The 18,932-nt window shown below is 43.5% G+C and overlaps 1 protein-coding gene across 1 annotated transcript in view; it reads left to right on the top strand.

The window, feature by feature from the left end:
• The first annotated feature begins 201 nt into the window (after positions 1 to 201).
• LOC140164419 (THO complex subunit 5 homolog B-like) overlaps positions 202 to 18,932 on the top strand; it is a 37,685-nt gene continuing 18,954 nt past the window's right edge. Inside the window, exons 1-4 of the mRNA XM_072187698.1 lie at positions 202 to 400; positions 8,394 to 8,537; positions 10,409 to 10,620; positions 18,446 to 18,592. Of these exons, the coding sequence (XP_072043799.1) occupies positions 275 to 400; positions 8,394 to 8,537; positions 10,409 to 10,620; positions 18,446 to 18,592 (629 nt within the window). The 5' untranslated portion in view covers positions 202 to 274. The remainder of the gene's footprint in view (positions 401 to 8,393; positions 8,538 to 10,408; positions 10,621 to 18,445; positions 18,593 to 18,932) is intronic.

Raw genomic sequence — 18,932 nt, 5'->3', positions numbered from 1 at the left:
AAATATGTATAGTTTCTAGAATTTAGTTTCATCAAAAATAATTAAAAAATGCCCCAGAATCAAAATAACATTATAATATTCAAAAGATGATTTGTTTTTACCATAATAAACGAATTTGTTATAAATTCATATTAAAAATTTCCTAAATAGTGTAGCTTTTGCATCTTAAATTAATGCATTTTTTCCGCGTCAACAAAAAAAGGCAAAAGTGAATCGTGAGAGCAACGAGTTTCGATAAGCTTACATTTTATGAAGTTTTTCGTGTTTTGTCAAGATGTCCACCACAATTTCATTGAAAAAAAAGCGACGAACTACAAGTAAATCTGATGGAGAAGCGACGACTACAAGTACTGTTCGCGAAGTTAAGAAATTGAAACGTATTGGAACCTCTGAACTTCAGGTAAGCGTGCTGGACAATGCAATGCATGGCTGCCGAATTTAGCAACCACTACATAACATCATTTGCATTGCATGCATCGATCTCTATCTGTAGTCGCTGCTATAGGCAAAATATCCAGTGTTGCCAAAACTTTTCAGCATCAAGGCGCGGCGCATTGACTCGCCAGGCCGCGGTAAGTAGCCCAATTTTTTAAGCTTCCAAAAAAGCGCCCAATGCGGATATTTGGTCGGATTTACCCGAATTTAGAACGCAAAACACCCAATTGGGCGGAAAAGCACTTGACTTTAACACTTCCGGTACTTACTGGGAAGATACTGACCGATCAATAAAGTAGGTATGTGAGCATTCCTTACCTGAGCATGCGCAATATTCAGCCTCTCTCAGCATAGGGAAATCGCACACCCGGCGCCATTTTGGAAATTCATTACCGGTAGTAAATTTTACGGCGATGTTTTTGAAAAAATATTTGGGGGGAATTAGATCGAGTTAAAAACAGTTCCAAAGCTTACAAGGTCAAGTCAAAAGGTTGAACTTGATCAGAACCCGGAAGAGGTCAGATGATTCGCACGTGGTCGCGGCAAATTTTGGCGACTTTCTAGTGGGTTTGAAAGTGACGATTTCGATCTATTTTTTTCAGAAATTACTCTCCAAATATCTAAATAACGGAGTTGAGCGGTAAGTTAAATGAGCACGCGGTATATAAAGGTAGTTTTTTGTACATAAAAATGTTTGGTTTGATGAGATTGGATGGATGGCTTGCGCAAAAAGTGAATAACCTGGGGACTTTGTGTAGTGACCCCATTCTAATGATCTACATGTAAGTGAACTGGCCCTCGAGTTTCCGCAATGATCTTTGGAATAGGGAGCATGCGCCAGCCAGTGCTCCAAAGGGTGCCTGCTCAAAGACAAAACTTAAACTGGGGGATGGGGGCAGAGGGGGGGTTCATACTTAAGCAGGAGTGACCCCATTCTGATGATCAAGTGAACTGGCCCTCGAGTTTCTGCAATGATCTTGAATAGGGAGCATCGCCAGCCAGTGCTCCAAAGGGTGCCTGCTCAAAGACAAAACTTAAGCTGGGGAAGGGGTGGGGTTCATACTTGAGCAGGAGTGACCCCATTCTGATGATCAAGTGAACTGGCCTCGAGTTTCTGCAATGATCTTGAATAGGGAGCATGCGCCAGCCAGTGCTCCAAAGGGTGCCTGCTCAAAACATTTTCATGGGGAGGGGTGAATGCATCAGCTAGTGCTTATAATAATTCAACATTTTAAAGGGTGCCCCTCAAACAAATTACCCCCCCTTGTATCAGTGAAAAGGTGTACTCGGGTGGGTAGTATCAAAACTGTGAGTTTTTCAATGACAAAAAAATAATAACACTTCAACACAAATTTCATTTTTTTGAATAAGTTTTTCTTTATTTTTGCATATGGTCATGTTTTTTAAACTGGGACCCTAAAAAAGGTGGTGCTGTCACATTTTGCTAAATCATTTTGTCTTCTTATTCCTATATTTTTGCTAAAATTCATCATGAACAAATGGTTTTGGTCTTATTTTGAAGATAAATTATTAATCTAATAAATTAATAACAAATATAATTAAAGAAATGTATTAATTAATTACAACAGCTTAATTAAGTTAATTAGTCAGGGGTGGTGCCGGAAGTGGAGGAGCCGGAAGCGGAGGAGCTCTGTGTAATTCCAATGGGAAGTTGGTGTTCATTAATAAAATTTATGCACTTTGTTGCCTAGTAGAAGTGAAAATGCATTTGCATAATGTTAATCTTATTTTTAACTTTCTATAACTATAATTGCCTAGTTAATCTTAATAAACTTAGTAATTACGGATTTAATAAGCTTTTAATTAATGCAGTGGAATGTGGGTCATGCAATAGAATGGGCTTTAAATTTTGCATGCATACATGTATGAAATAAATTTCAATATTGTTTTATATTTGAAATATAAAATAAATCTTCTCAAAGGAGATTATTACAGTCAAAGGATTTAATCTGATGACATATTGATCTCTGGTTATTGTTAAAAGTTTATTGATGTAGACTATTTGTGCATGTATATGCCTACATGTACATGTACCTTTGTTACTAATAATTCACTGAATTATTCACTGTATATTGATTTTTGGAACACCCTATATAGGAATTGGATATTTAAATTTGATATTATAGCAATTCTTTAAACTATATTGAATATATTTTCCAAATTTAATGGCACTTAGTGAAATTTTACATAAATTAACAAATTTAAAATGCAACTTTTTTTACTCCTTTTATAACACAATGGGCTTAACAAATATAGTGCAAACTATATATTTAATGAAAGGACTAACTGTGTACATTGCAAATATCAAGTTCATTTTCCAATTTAATATACTATGTAGAAATATTGAAGTGGTAAAGAAATTAAATTTTTTCGGTATTTTTCAATGGAATCACCCTGTATATTTTTTGGTACACCCTGTATATCCACTCAAACTTTACAGATTTGCAATCATGACAATATATGCTTTCTAAAATGTATACTTTTACTAGTTTGGGTGAAAAGTTTTTGAAATATAATCAGAAATACAAAAAGGAGTTCATTTTTGACAAATTGCAAGATGTGACACAATTGGGTCCCACCTCAAAAAACATGACCATATGCTGTTGGCCCTCACTGTGGTTTCCCAGGGACTGCCTTTTGAGGAGAGCGAGAGCAATCGATCTCTTTTGTTCTCCTTAAATCGGAGAGTGATTTTTAGCTTTCTTTAGTTGACCATTCTCTCATTACATTTCATTGTAAATGTTCTAAACAGCTCTTGAAGGCTCTAGAAGAGCTATGTAATGCTCTCCTGCAAATTCCAAAAGACAGTCCCTGGTTACCATCCTCTGTCAAAGCTGGAATCTGCATCAGAAAACAGAAATAAAACAAAATGTTACTCATACATGTTCATTTGTATATTAGGGGGCTATCATTTTCTGCAGGGCTCCCAAATTTCGAAAAAGTCAGCATCAATAAAATTGCACCCCCTATTTCGCAACAAACTTTTATGACCCCTCCCCACCACCCCACTGATATAATACACCTTACAAGTCATGTACCCCCTGAAGAGGCTAAAATTGTATTCAGTCTTTTTGAATAAGATAAACACACTATCTGTGGTCATCTTATGACTCCTACATTTTGGTCATCAAAATTTTATGACCCCACCCCTATTTTTCTTTCCAAAAATTATGACCCCCCCTGTATATTTGGGACCCCCCCCCCTTCCAAAGAAAAATGATAGGCCCTTATGTTCACTTCAAATTCAATCAATCTAGGATTACATTTACCAGTACCGGTAAATAGCAAGTGCTTGTTTCTTAAAATTGTGTACTCACAATGCACAGTATAGGCCTATAAGCATTTTAATGTGTGCATGCACAAAAAGTTTGTACAGGAAATTGGCTGAAAAATTGAGACATTCAAATTAGCATATCTCCGCAACCACATGTCGTATGACATTCATTTATGCCTCATCAGTTTTCTTTCATTTAGCTCTTTAATATGAGATTACTTTGATGAGAATCAAAAAAAGTTCAATTTTTTTTGTATTATACCTAAATAAAGGTCACAAAACCCATTGTAATTTCAATTTGGAGCTTCAAAGACTCAAAACCTTTATAAATCGGCTAAATTGAAAGGAAAATACATCAAATTACTGCCGCGGCCTGAGACTGGCAAAAGTAGCCCAATGCTAGACAAGTAGCGGCATGCTTTTTTGAGTAGCAGCAAGTGACCGCCTAATTGTGTGCCTAAGGCGCGGCGTTGGCATCACTGAAAATATCTAACTCTTGATCATGAGAGCCAACTTGTGTATGAAAGATATTTGAGAATTGACCAATCACGCCCGGTTTTTGAATACCGGTACATTTTTTGTACTGTCGTTTCGTCAGCTAGGCAAGGTCAAGGTACGTGTCGTCATATATTGTAGGTTGTGCGATCGTGTTATCATAGATTATCAAAATAATAAAATTGATAATCTATGCTAAAATATTTAAGAGGAAAATTACGGGGTAAAATACATCTTGAATAAATGCAGAATTGCGTACCACACAGTAAAACAACTTCAAACACGCTTGAAAATGCACGATACGCTAGCGTAAATTACCGTCAAAACGAGCGTACATCAAGCGCTTGTGCTACGCGAAAACTTAGGAGCTGGCATCATCAGTTTTGTTACCAGCTCTTTTTACGCCAAAAATAGCTATAAAAACATGAATTTTGGAACAAAATAAATCTTGTTCGATGGAATAAAAGGTTTAAAAAAAATTTGCAATTTGTACCTTGTATAGCTTGGGATGGTCTAAAACTTAGTAAAAGTCAGGATCGCTTGAGTAAGCCCTTGTTCGAGCATATTCTCTAACACGTAATGCTTTAGCATTACTGTTAGAGATGGCTACTACATGTATGTCATCCTTGTGCATAGTCCGGTTCATAAAATTGTACCGGGACGTAAACATGCTTCATAGTTCACAAACACACTTCATAAGCGTGTCATTATAAGCTTTATTCTATTTCATGTATTACGCCGTACCTTTTTACATTTTCGATACTTACGATCCTAAAAATTGGAAGCAAATATAAGCTGATTTTTGCTGACTGCACAGCCGACGAAAAGATGGCAGAAATTTAACCTCAACCTGTAGGGGCATTTGACGCAGGTAAATATTCATGAATAATGACTGGGAGGTCATAGGCTAACAGATTCTATAGATGAGAGTATCTTATTACCACATGAGCTTACTTGACGTGACCTGACCTTAGATTGCTGCCCTCAGTCAGGCGGCGGATGACACGCATGATAGAGAGAGACGGCAAAACTGCTAAACCGTATGCACATGATGGCACTTTCCACACAAGTGCGATGAATTTCGCAGCTGCCGTGATCACTGGTACGCGCCATTCAATTTGCACACTGAGTGATCGGAGCCCTAACCAACACGGCGAATTATGTCAGAGTGACTCTCATCCAGTAATAATCAAATTTTACAGTATTTAATTAATTTGAAGGTTATTTTTGTAGGGTTTTTTATCGAACCCCAACGGTTTCAGCTTGTATTAATATTTATTAACATAGGCCTACTTGTTTGTGATATTTTAAGCGTTTTTAAATTTCAAAATAATCCCATTCAATTACACGGCTGACAAAGCAAATTTACTGAATTTAGAGATTGCACGGCGTTCACCACCTGCATCTCTCTGACCTTTTACTTGAATTACTTCCTGACAAAATGGTGACGCTAGCCATCGCCGGAAAATATTGGAGCAATTTCTCCAGAAATAGTAATGAAATATTTACCTATTAAAATGCACCTGAAATGACACATAGAACTGAGAATTACGTCAACAACTCGCATAGTAACAAATTGGTAGGTAAAGCTACGTACAATGAGGTATTTAGGGGGTATTTCAGAATTGCCTATTGTTATTACAATGACATTACGTAACGGTAAGCTTACGTAATTTGCAAAGGAACACTAGCCACGAATGCGAGGGCATCCGTGAGCAAATTCGTGGCTAGTGTTTCTCGAGCAAGTAAGCCCCGACAACACTTGTGCAGTGCTGATGTACAAATTTGGTCACTTTAGTTTCAGTCTTCTCACACACTATTCAATTTCAAAATATGACATGTACACCAATTACAGTCCCCGAAATGGTCTACTTTTTAGTTGGCCCAGTCAATTCCGAAACATTTAGTGATAGTTAGTTGCGGCTATTTTTGCATTTTTCTCAAAAACTAATAAAACACTGGTAACAAAAGTTATGTATATTATAGGGGCAAGGAATCCAGTTACAACATTGGAATTTCAGTGACTCAAGACAAGTACCGGGGTAGTTATTGATTTATTGATCAAATATTGGTTTTCCCTCATTTTTGACTGTAACTCCACAACTGTTGTCTGTGCCGAAATTTCCAGTGCAGCAGTTGTAGTCCTTGCCCCTATAATAAACACCTCAAAAGAAATAAGTCCCCCTCTGAACATGTCGTCATAACATCGTAAGGTTTTGTTTTGTACCAAAAAAACTAACTTTGAAATAATTATATGACTGTTTACTAAGTGTTGTGTGAAAATGAGAGATTTCCATGACTTCAGGGCTGAATGAGCCTAAATTGAAGACAAAAAGTGCCCTTTCCAAAAGTCACAAAGTAGGCCTATGCTTGCTAACTGCAAGGCGTATTGGGACAAGGAATGGAACTGACCATCTTACAACTCACTGTGCTGAACTCTGCACCAAGGGGATTTGCATGGCTGAATGATCAAGAATCGATACACATTACAGTAAATGTTCACTTGGTGAGGATTTTAAACTGCACTCAAACACATGGGGTTTTCCATTAGTAACAAGCCATGAATCAACTTTTGTGACAAGCATAGGCCTACTTTGTGACTTTTGAAAAGGGCAGTTTTTGCCTTCAATCTAGGCTCATTCAGCCCTGAAGTCATGGAAATCTCTCATTTTCACACAGCACTTAGTAAACAGTCATATAATTATTTCAAAGTTAGTTTTGTTGGTACAAAATGAAACCTTACGATGTTATGACGACATGTTCAGAGGGGGACTTATTTCTTTTGAGGTGTTTATTATACATTTCTTACTTGTCACCAATGCACTATAATTTTTGAGAAAAATACAAAAATAGGCACAAAATTGGCCAAGGGTGTAGCACCACCTTAAATGCATTATGTCTTAATTAATAATGTTTTAATTACTTTATTTTCCTTCATTTCATCGAAATTGTTATTTTTATTGCTAACAAAATAAAAGAGAAACCTCTCACATAATTTTGGAAATTTAAAATTTTTTCTAAAATTCTAAAAATACCAAAAAAAGCTTTTTTCTTCTGGGTAAAAATTATTTTCTTACATGCAACAGTTTTTTTTCATGCAGGTTAGAAATGCATGCATGGACCTATTTGTCATATTTCTAACCTGCAAGAAAAAACCTGTTGCATGCAAGAAAAAAATTCTTACCCAGGAGAAAAAAGCTTGTGCACTTAAATGTATTTTTTTTGTATTTTCAGAATTTTAGAAATTCTTTTAATTTCCAAAATTATGTGAAAGGTTTTTTTTTGTGTGTGTTTGGATTGTGGATTGTGGTCCGCTTAAACGTTAGACAAATAACCGTGAATTTACACCCTAATAGTTACGCATTTGATGCTTGAGTATGTTGCTAATGCTATCGCTTTTTGGTCGGTCAGCACCAGGGTTCCATTTACCCGGTGCACGCATGCACCAGTGCATGTAGATTTTTGCTTGTGCATGTACTGTCTTACATCCAACACTGATGCCGTGCATGTAACTTTTCAACCACCTATCAGCTATCATCCACTTCACGATGTATAATATTGGCTCTGAAAATCGGGCCAAGTGAGAATAAAGAATATATTTTAAGTTTAAGAATATTTTGGTTTTCATTGTCTCACAAGATTTTTAGTATGAAACATAATGAAACAAACATGCCTATTGAGTATTGATAGGCCTACCTTAAGGGGGTACTACACCCCCGGCCAATTTTGTGCCTATTTTTGCGTTTTTCTCAAAAATTATAGCGCATAGGTCACAAGTAAGATATTTATATTATAGGGGCAATGACTACAGCTACTGCACTGAAAAATCAGCAACTCAAGGCAAGTAATTATTGATTTATTGATCAAATATTGGTTTTCCCTCATTTTTGACTGTAACTCCACAACTGTTGTCTGTGCTGAAATAAAATTTCCAGTGCAGTAGTTGTAGTCCTTGCCCCTATGTAATATACATATCTTACTTGTCACCAATGTGCTATAATTTTTGAGAAAAATGCAAAAATAGGCAAAAAATTGGGCAGGGGTGTAGTACCCCCTTAAATTGATGGATACATGAACAGAAATTATAATTCCTCATTGAAATGAGGTGGTTTGTCCAATACGAGGTAAATACTAAAAGTGTACTGTAAATCAATCGTTTCCTCCTCAGGGCCCAGATGTTGCAGCATCCAGTGAGGAGAAAGAGATAGAAGCCAGGGATTTTGGGAGTGACTTGGAGCTTCACAGGAAGACATGTAGTGATATCAGACAACTCATGGAAGACATCAAAACTGCCAAGGATAACGATGAATCGGTGAGATGCATGCAAATCATAGAGGGTCTAGACTGGTAGACCTTGGACTTTGCCATGTTTGGGTGTCGCTTATGTGAAAGCGCAGCCTATAGTCTATATATCTACCTCGAGTCACCGGCACTAGCTTTGAAGTTCAGCGTGTTCTGTGTTAGCTTTGTGTTACTTGGTGCTTGTACATACTTTTACGCCCGCGACCAACGTGCAGCATTTGTACACGCAAGAAACCATGCTAAGCCAACGCAGCCAGGAATAATAGACAAAGGAAAAGGCACCCCAAGTTACGTAACCAAACCGGAAGATGTATCCTAGGTCTAGACAATAGGCGGATTAGCGGCCATTTTGTCTTCTACATGATTTTATTCACATGTCCTTATACTTTAGTACACAAATATATAAGTTAACAGGTTTACAATTTTAAAATTATATTTTGAGTATACAATATATTCTGTAGTAAATCGATGAAATGATGGTGATTGTTCAGGTATTATATGCTTGATAGAATTAAACTGTCTGACCAGCTAGTATTCTCCTCCGCCGTCAGTGTGATTCCAGTCACTCCACGCACCGTGTTGCGAAGGGGAGGAGACTAAAGCTGTATTGACGAACACGCATGCGTTAAAAATGATGTAGCCTAGGTTGAACAATAGTGTGACGTAGTTCCCGGCATTGTTCCTATGCACTTTCACCCTCCTGACGCAGCACACGCTGAACTTCAAAGCTAGTACCGGTGACTCGAGGTAAATATATAGACATGTAAAAGGTTAAGGTACGGTACTTGCCTAGACTATAAACGTTAGGGTACTGTATGCATTCCAATAAGCGCCCATGGCGCTTAACAAAGTCATTTTGGGTGGGCGCTTATTTTTTACCTGGATTACCTGATTTTTTCATAAGGGGCGTTTATTAGAGAGTAGAGACGAATTTATGTACGTTATATAAAAGGGTCCTGAGACATTCTAGTAGCTTTTCTGATGCAGAAAATGTATTGCAACTTTACACAGAACTTGTAGTCCTCCAGCTATTTCACTGTATCGACGTCTACCTTTTAGCAAATTGAAAATACCCTGGGTGGGCGCTTTTTGGGGCATGGGCGCTTATTGGAAAGAATACGGTACTTGCCTTTGGTGCATGAGTTCCTGTGGTCAATTCCCGGTGGTGGAGGTGTACTGGGGTTTTGAAATACTGAAATTAAATGGCAACATTCTATAGATTAAATGCAGACAAGGACTCCCATTTTCAAAGTACTGCGGCTAAAGCATGCTAGGGTACCAAAGCAATCATATTTAGAAGATATCCATTGGAGTGCACCAAGGCAAGAAATGGGACACCTGACAAGAGCCTTTGGTGCCTTGGGTTATTTTCCCTGCATGCCTATGCATGACAATCCAATAGGGCTGATTTTCTGCAGTAGGTATTAGCATAGATAATCTCCTTCACTATCTATGGTATTACACTCGTAGTCTCTATGATTGTCTTTTTCTTCTTCCTTTTCCTTAGGCCAAATTAAAAAAAAGGTTTGTCTGAAAGCTCTCTAACTCAGAAAAACTAATGTGAATGCATTTTTTTTTCCATTTTTTTCAAATGTGAAAAAACCTCAAAGTCCTATTCTACTGTATGAAGTGTTGTATTGAATAATAAAGTGATGCTGCTATTGTATTGAAGTGAAGTTATCTAAGAGCAGGGGTATAAAATTGTTAAAACGGCATTTTGATCGTATTTTTTACACTTTTTCTGAAAAAAAAGAAGAAAAATCTTTACTAATGCGGTTGAATAAACTAACGCACACGGGAACTTTGAGACAAACCTTTTTTTTTTAATTTGGCCTTATTCAACAACAACAACATCATTTTATTTGTACGATTTTCTTCCAGGCTGCATCCATTGAGCAGAAGCGAGTGAAAGCCACCTTACAGTTTGTGACGTTGAAGAAACTGAACCGTCTGGCCCATCTACGGTGTAAGAAGGCTAGAGAGACCACCATGGGTGTGAAACAGAGGGTGGATAGCCTGCATCTACAGCTACAAAACCTACTCTATGAAGTCATGCATGTGGAAAGAGAAATCACTAAATGTAGAGAGTTCAAGTAAGTCTAGTAGAACTGACTATAGTTTATATATATATGTATTGTATACTTATTAAATGGGATTTCTGTCAGGGTTTTAGCTGGCAGATTTTGAATGCTTGTTGCATTTCTTTAAAAAAAATGGTAGTTTATACAATTTGATCCAGATTTATTATGACTTACAGTCGTTGGGTCAAACCCCACAAGACAATTTTGATTTATTAGAACAATAGAACAGTATGAGTGGTATGTCACACAACAGGGATGAACAATTGAGCATTCACTTTTTCATCCTTAACAATAACATTGAAACAGAACATATTCCAGGCCTAAAATTTCACTGAGATTATGAGAAAAATATTATTGCATACCATGTAGTTGAAGCAGAGGTATATGGTTGGAGGAATTACTGTGCACGAAGTGTCATTATACTGGGTGGAGACGAAGGTTGAACCCAGTATGACACTAAGCACACAATAATTTCCTGTACCATACCGACACTAAACCTAATAACTAATTTATTATACCACTAAGTCATTCTAAATATTGAAATAATTACATTTTTAAACATTTTAATTGTTGCATTACAAAAATTAGATGACTGTTCCGCGTATTACATGACTCAGTACACCGGTCGATCTTACCGTTTCCGATGTTGATTAAGATACTTCTTGCATCGATCCCGAGATGCGGAAAAAACCAATAGTCATTTTGTCCCACATAAATGAATAAATAACAAAGACCCTCGATCCCCGGTGGACTCACCCAAAAGGTGACGCCACACCATATGATCGTCTCTTATCCTCCTTGGTCTCCGACTGACACAGACGTGCCTATCGATTGTTCATAGCACTGTGTATCAATTTCTCGACCAAGGCGAGATATACGGTTGTAGTTTCACACCTTAGGTAAAACCAAACCGGTATTGTTCGGCTGAGGATAGTTTTGACGGCATTTTCTAGCGAAAAAGTGACAAAAAACAAAAACAATCCAAAACTTAGCTACATATCGTGCCTCCGCTTGTATACGGGACACACGAGCAATTCAAAATGGCCGCTTGTTGACGCCATTCATTTTGTTTCCCACGTAAAACAACCATTGCAGCCTGTAAGTTACAATAGATGTTTGTACATACACATTGTATTTCATGTACAGTAGGTTATTGTTGCTATGTTAGGGTGATAACTCTATCGTTATGTCTTCATTACCGTCCGATAAGACGAGTTAATCAGATATTCATACGGTGGGGATTGGTAGGGACCCGCCTGACATTTTAGTAATAAAGTTAGCCAGTCCTTACTTTACCACTAACGTTAGCGACCAGCCTCCGTGCTCAGGTTTGCTTACTGGGCTTGAGTCGCGTGTTGGGGGGGGGTAGTGCCCCCCTCCCTTTTCTCCTCGCTTCGCCTCGGCCCTGTCGGGCTTGCCCTTCCCTGGTGACGGAGTGGGACCCACACCCGCTCTGTTTCACCCACAGGGAGTGCTCACGATCTTCTAGATGTCTTTCTTTTGCTTAGGACTCTCCGAGTTCCAGCTTGACGATTGGGATAGCTCCGTCATCGCCATAAGACGAAGAAGAAATCTACCAAGGGCACTGGTAAGGTCGACACGGTGGATTCTGCTGTGACAGCCCCTATGGGTCATGGCAGGTCTGCTTAAGGGGCTCCGTCCCCGGACAAGCAGGCGGTTCCTTCGGGACTGCTAAGCGCCCAAAGGCTCAGCAGCCAGCGAAAGCACTGACTATACGTCGGAGCAAAGTAGCAGGCAGCAGAGCGGTAACCACCAGCGAAAACCCTAGCGGGTTTTGTAGCAGGAGGATACCAGTCCTCTAGCTAAAATCCTCACGGGTTTTTAGCAGGAGGACACCCGTCTGTGGCAGGCACATCTACAGGCTCAAACAGCCACAGTAGTAGCCAGCGACGGGCAGCATGCAAGGGTACCCGGGCTTGCCTGGGTTGAACCCTAGCATGCATGGGTTCAGCAGAGACGATACCGCTGCTAACGCTGTGGGTGTAGTCTTAGCAGAACCAACTGGGGTTGTCACACGGCAGCGTCCATGGCGGGACCGCCGAGTGATACCCCGGGCCCTAGAATAGCTGCTGGCTGTCCACAGGGACTGGCTGGCGATTATTCAGGGGTTGGGCTCGCAGTCTCTCACGGGACAGCGACCCAGGTGCATTCGGTGGCAGCTACAAAGACGAGCTACGGCTTGACTTCAGTGGTAGCCGCTATGCACCCGCCCATAGCTGCCGTGAGTGGTCCGCCACACACAGCGACCTTTGGGCGAAGCTCTAGAGGGTAGAGTAAGTAGCTTGAACAGCCTAGCTGATCAACAACCCACTTAGGTCCTCGAGAGCCAGCGGAGCGTGGGTGATCCATTATCGTCAATGGGTCAATTACCCTCTCTTGATCGATCACTGTCAAATCAACAGAGCATAGCTCCATTGATTGACGCTGCCTATTCAGGTGGCGAGGTGATTGATCGGGGGTATGCACGCTCAGCTACCCGTGGTACTAGGCAAGCTCCCTCTAGCCAAGGGACAGCCGGTATAGCGGGTACCCATACACACGGCTTGATCCTTGCGGGAACGCAGTGAGGCATGGGTACAGTGGTACACAGCCGGGAGCCCTCACGGGCACCTACGCTGGAACCACGCATACAGCGGTACACAGCCGGAACCCTCACGGGTACCCATGCTAGTACCAGCGCCGATACACACGCCAGCACACAGCTTGATCCCCAAACAGGGAACGCAGTGTGGCGAGGGTACAGCGGTCCACAGTTGGGAACCCTCACGGGTACCCACGCTGATACCGCACCGGTACCGCAGCACCGCTTTAGTCGCCACAGTCTCTGTGGCAACAGGGGAGGCGGTGCTGGTACTGCAGTACCATGGGGTTACCCTGGTGGCGGATCCTTTCGGGGTCAGCTGGCGGCTGGGTATGCCCCGTGGTGCCCGCCGCAGGGTGTTTCTTCCACGGCCTAGCACCGTGGCAAGTGTCGCCTAGCGATGGCCACGCAGTACCAACATCAGCTGTTGACCAGGCCAGCCGGCATGGGGCTAACCCAGATCTTGATCAGGGTAGGCCCAGTGCTGCTAGCGCTAGGACGACGGCTGCAAGAGCATGCGGACCCAGTGGTGCCATGGCGGATACCTCAGGGTCTTGCGGGAGTACTCCCTCTTCTGCTGGCAGGTAGTCGGCGAGCCACACAGTGGTTATGCCTTCTTACCCGCTTTCAGATGCCCGTCCTCAGTTACCGTCATCATCGGAGCATGATACGGATACTGTGGGCGAGGGAAAGGAGTCGGAAGCTGAGTACGGTAGTGACATCACTACAATCTCCTTCCCCGCTGCCCAGCGAGGGGAGCAACAGCACTGATCTTCCTCCGGACACCCCTAAGGGGGAGTCCATGGAGGAGGACCAGGGATCCTTTCAGTAGGATGCTCAGCTGCTGCTTCCTCACAGGGGACGCCTGCACTCTCATTCCCGGCAAACCTCACGGGTAGATATCGTGGGGCTGTCGAGCTCAGTAGAGCTATGGCGCCGCGTGCTTGCACGCTTCCTCTGCGTGTAACGCAGGAGGACCACGGGACCTACCTGAGGGGATCCGAGAGGACCCAGATGTCGCAAGCGTATCACGCTCAGACAACATCTGAGCTCTTCCGCGAGGTGAGCCTATTAGCGGTGCTAACAGCTAGCCACAACGAGAGCTCCATGGGCCTAGCCCATAGGGTGTCCACTCAGCGCGGGGATGGGGCCTGCCACTCCAATCGCTCAACGCGGTGGAAAGGCAGGGTCCTTTTTCTATTTGGCTGCTTATGCGCTACGGTGGAGGACCGTGCCAAGAAGCTACCAACGGGAGCACTCTGAAGAAGTCGGAAACTGCCCTTACCATGGGTAGGAGCTCCGACTTCAGCAGGCCGTGCACCACCAACAGTACCCGAGCCCACTACCTCTGCAGCACCCATTTCTGGGAGGCGCAAGGGTAGCACAGGAACAGCTGGCAAGCCCCGAAGAAGAGCAAACGCTCTTCCAAGGGAAGCTAGGCAGAGCATTCCTGGGGGCTCAGCGGTTTTTCCACAGGGGATCTCCCAGTGGACGACCGCTTATGGCTTTCGCCCAGAGGTGGGAAACCATCTCTTTGAGCGCCTGGGTATGGTCAGTGGTGAGTGGGGGTTACAGACTGGCAACCCAGTCTCCCCACATTCGCCTGCACATTTCAGAGGTCCACAGTAGTGCCGTCAGACGGCCCCCAGCGTCGGGCACTACTGACAGGGATCACACAGCTTCTCACGAAGCGGGCGATTGTCCCGGTCTACCCCCGTTCTACGGTGATCTTGGAGCCATTGGCTCCAAGGAAGACCGGCGACGGGGCCCCATCCGAACCGCAGGCTGTTGAACAAGTTCTTCAGGCCCAAGAGGTTCAGAATGGGGACTCTCGCCTCGGTGCTAGCCTGCCCCATCAGGGGTATGGGAACAGCATCGCTAGATCTCTCGGACGCCTATCTGCATATATGCCAATCGCCTCTCAAGATCGGAGGCATCTGCGCTTCTAGGTACAGGATCAAAATTACCAGTTTTGATACCGGCCATCCGGCCTGTCCATCTCTCCCAGGGTGTTTACACTCTTGGTCAGAGCGGTGGCAGCGCACCTGAAGCACAGGGGTGTCAACATCAGTTGCTACCTGGACGTTTGGCTCATATACGGACGCACTCCACTGAAGACTACGGGTCTCATGGGGTTGATAGTCCGTAGGGTGCGGGACCCTGGATTTTTGATCAGCTCAAAAAGTCCAGCGTGGTCCCGACGCAGACACCACTATTTGTAGGGGCTCAGATCACCCTCACGGAGGGGTTCGCGGTGCTCTCACCCGAGCGGGTGACGAACATGGTGCGGTGTGCCTGACTCTTGGCCGAGTCTCGGGCAAAACCCGCTGTGGCATGGATGAAGGTGGTAGGCCTAATGGCCAGTATGGTAGACCTCGTACTGTACTGCCGCTTTCTCGTTAGGCTTACCCAACTACACCTTCTAGCCTGCTTGCAGGCCCAGTCGTCACCAATATCCCTCGCGGTTCCGTTGTCGGAGATCGCGCGAGAGGAACTCTGGTGGTGGACCCATCAGCCCAATTTGACCCAGGGTGTCAGGTTTCCTGCACCCCGGTATGTCACGTAGTAGCGACCATAGCGTCAAAACGGGGATGGGAGGTCTATATCCACAGAGACTCCGTCTCGGGCCTATGGGGGCCATAGAGACAGAGTTTCACATCAACCTCCCTCGCTTACGAGGAGGTGATCGTGGAATCACATACCGTTGTCCTGACGGATAGCACAACCGTGGTAGCCTACCCCAACAGACAAGGGGACTCCGGGCCACCACGATTGAGCCTGCATGCACGACACCTGATAGGGTGGTGCAAGTTCAGGCAGATTACGATGAGAGCGATACACATCGCGGGCATCACCAGCATCCTCGCGCACAATCTGTCACGAGGAAGGGTGTCGGGACCAGCAGAATGGTCCCTTGCTCCGCAGGTCGCTCAGACGATCTTCAAGGGGATGTACCCCCCCTCGAAAGATCTGTTCGCATCTCATCGCAATCATCCCCTGCCGGTCTACCGCTCAACGGTCGCGGACGCCAAAGCATTCACCGTGGGCGCTCTGTCCATAGACTGGGGAGGGATGACGGCTTATGCAGTCCCTCCGATCTCACTACTCATGAGGGTGGTGGCCAAGATCGGGTGGGAAGACTGCATTGTCATTCTGCTAGCGGCAAGGCCGCTGGCACTCCCCGAGGTACCAGATCTACTCCGGATGCCCGGAGCGGAGGTACCAGTCTATCACTAGAGCACCTGCAGTTAGCTGCATGGCCCTTACCAGGAACGCAGCAGCGAGGGATACTTTTCATCAGAAGCTGTTTTTCTCATCGCCGGGCTAGACGGAAGTCTACCCTCCGTGCGTATAGCCAGAGTCTGGCTCCATACTACGCTTGGTGCAATGAGACAAATAGCTCTCCGCTTCAGAGCCTCTGTGCTGCTAGTTCCGGAGTTTCTGACAGAAAAGTTCCAAGCAAGACTTCAGCGGGCCACTGGGGCCAGCTATAAGTCAGCTGTCCTCTCCATTCACCGAGGTTTCGAGACGGGTCGACTATCATAGCCGATGGTTACCTTATTAGTCTACGCCTCGACGGTATGTTCAACGAGTGTCTACAAAAAAGGAAAGTGATCCTCCTAAGGGATCCCAACACAGTCTTAGATTACTTTAAGGGTCACCCTTTTGACCTTCCGTCAAAAGCGGCGCTTAAATACGTAACTCTCAAGATGGCTTTCCGGTTTGGCGTTGGCTTCGGGACGGCGGTGCTGAGTTGCACACGGTCTCGAGGTTAGCTTCCGTGTTCACAAACACTGGAGCGACACTGTTTCGGCGCTCTGTTCTCGTGGCTACGAACGGGCGCGGTGCATACCGACATTCGTCCCTCTCCAATCCCCAGGGTTGGGCAAGGTTCGGCTGAAGCCAAAGATAGGCTGGGGTGTCCGATAAGGCGCTGCAGCACTATTTCTTCCGAACACAAGCCTTGCGAGGACTCACGACCGCATTCATCACCCTTACAGAGCCTTTCGCCCAGCCGCTGTCGCAATGGCTGGTCCAGGTGTTGGTGGAGTCCGGGATCGCGAAGGTTTCGCGTCCCACGACCCACTCGACACGAGCTATCTCATCATCTTGGGTATACCGTTCGGTTGTCCCTTGAGGAGATCTAGCAGGCGGTGTCCCGGAAGCCACCTTCGCCCTTCTCTACGATACTTCCGTTTCGTTAGTAATCAGAGACGGGCGGGAGGTTTACCGACATTGTTCGAGCGATCATAATACGGTGGTGTACGGGTACCAGGTTTTCAGACTATACAGAATACTCAGCATGGTAAGAACCAGTGTCGCTATTCTTAACCACCAAACTTATTAAGTAAGGAGGTTTATGTCTGTGATCGCGTGGTCTTTTTTGTTTTCCCGACCGCTGGGGAAAATATTTTCTGACCTCGCGAAAACCATCGTTACCGCTCCCGATCCCTGATCAGATGCTGACCAATCTTGTACCTCCATCCGTCGGTTACTTGCTAGATCGATCTTTCAGATGTTGATGCAAGAAGTATCTTAATCAACATCGGAAGCGGTAAGATCGACCGTGTACTGAGTCTAGTCCCAAACAGAAATGTTTGGTAGACTCATAACCGGTGCGATCTTACCTTTCCGATGTTGATTATCCCGACCCCGCCACCCCTACAAGTTTGGTCCGGTAGGGGATCCCAAGTCGGATAAGGGATTTATCATATGGTGTGACGTCACCTTTGGGTGAGTCCACCGGGGATCGGGGTCTTTGTTATTTATTCATTTATGTGGGACAAAATGACTATTGGTTTTTTCCGCATCTCGGGATCGATGCAAGAAGTATCTTAATCAACATCGGAAAGGTAAGATCGCACCGGTTATGAGTCTACCAAACATTTCTGTTTGGGACTAATCCCATGCATTTTACACGCTCAGATTACGCGAATTGCCTTTATACGCATATACGTATCGTGCTTGCGCATTATGCTCTCACTGACTAGATATAAAGCGTAAATATGCACTCACTGACTAGATATGAAAATATATCTGGTGTTCTTTGATATTTCCCTTAGTGTTATGATAAATACATTTTGATAGGATAAAGTGGGGATGAGCATGATGAGGCTGTCGATCTGGTCGCACCTTGTTATCTTACCCTTGGTACCTTAATGTTTTTGGGAGGTAAAATGTTCAAACTTTATATCAGTTTAGAGGGACATGACACCTTATGTTTTCTTTTCACAGGTCTACAGATGAGGATATAGAACTAGTCGACACAGATGATTTCTACAAAGATGCTCCAATGAAGATATCTAAACCAGACATCACCAAAACAGATCAACACAAGCAACAATTAGCACGGCTGGATTGGGAGCTGGAACAAAGGAAAAGGTATGAGGAAACCAAAAATGGGAAAATTAGGCTAGAATTCTGTCATGTGTTGTGAGAATCAACCTTGATTCTTACAAAAGGAATAGTTCAGGAAGCTTTGCAAGTTATCCACTGTGTAGATGTTGACAATTAATTTAGAATCAACTGTCTTTCGAGAATCTTTGTAAACCAATAGGCAGATTCTCACCAAAATTCTAACCCTGGCGGATTGAATATATTTTGTGATTTGCATCTTTGTTTGTATAATTGACACTTGTAAGTAAGTAAGTTAAAGTTGGTTTAAACTGCAGATTTTCTAAAATATTAGGTTACAGAATACTTATGGAAATCTTTAAACCTT

This window comes from Amphiura filiformis, chromosome 11 (assembly GCF_039555335.1).
Source record: "Amphiura filiformis chromosome 11, Afil_fr2py, whole genome shotgun sequence".
Taxonomy (NCBI): domain Eukaryota; kingdom Metazoa; phylum Echinodermata; class Ophiuroidea; order Amphilepidida; family Amphiuridae; genus Amphiura; species Amphiura filiformis.
The sequence above is the reverse complement of the archived record's forward strand: the minus strand, read 5'-3'. Positions and strand labels throughout refer to the sequence as shown.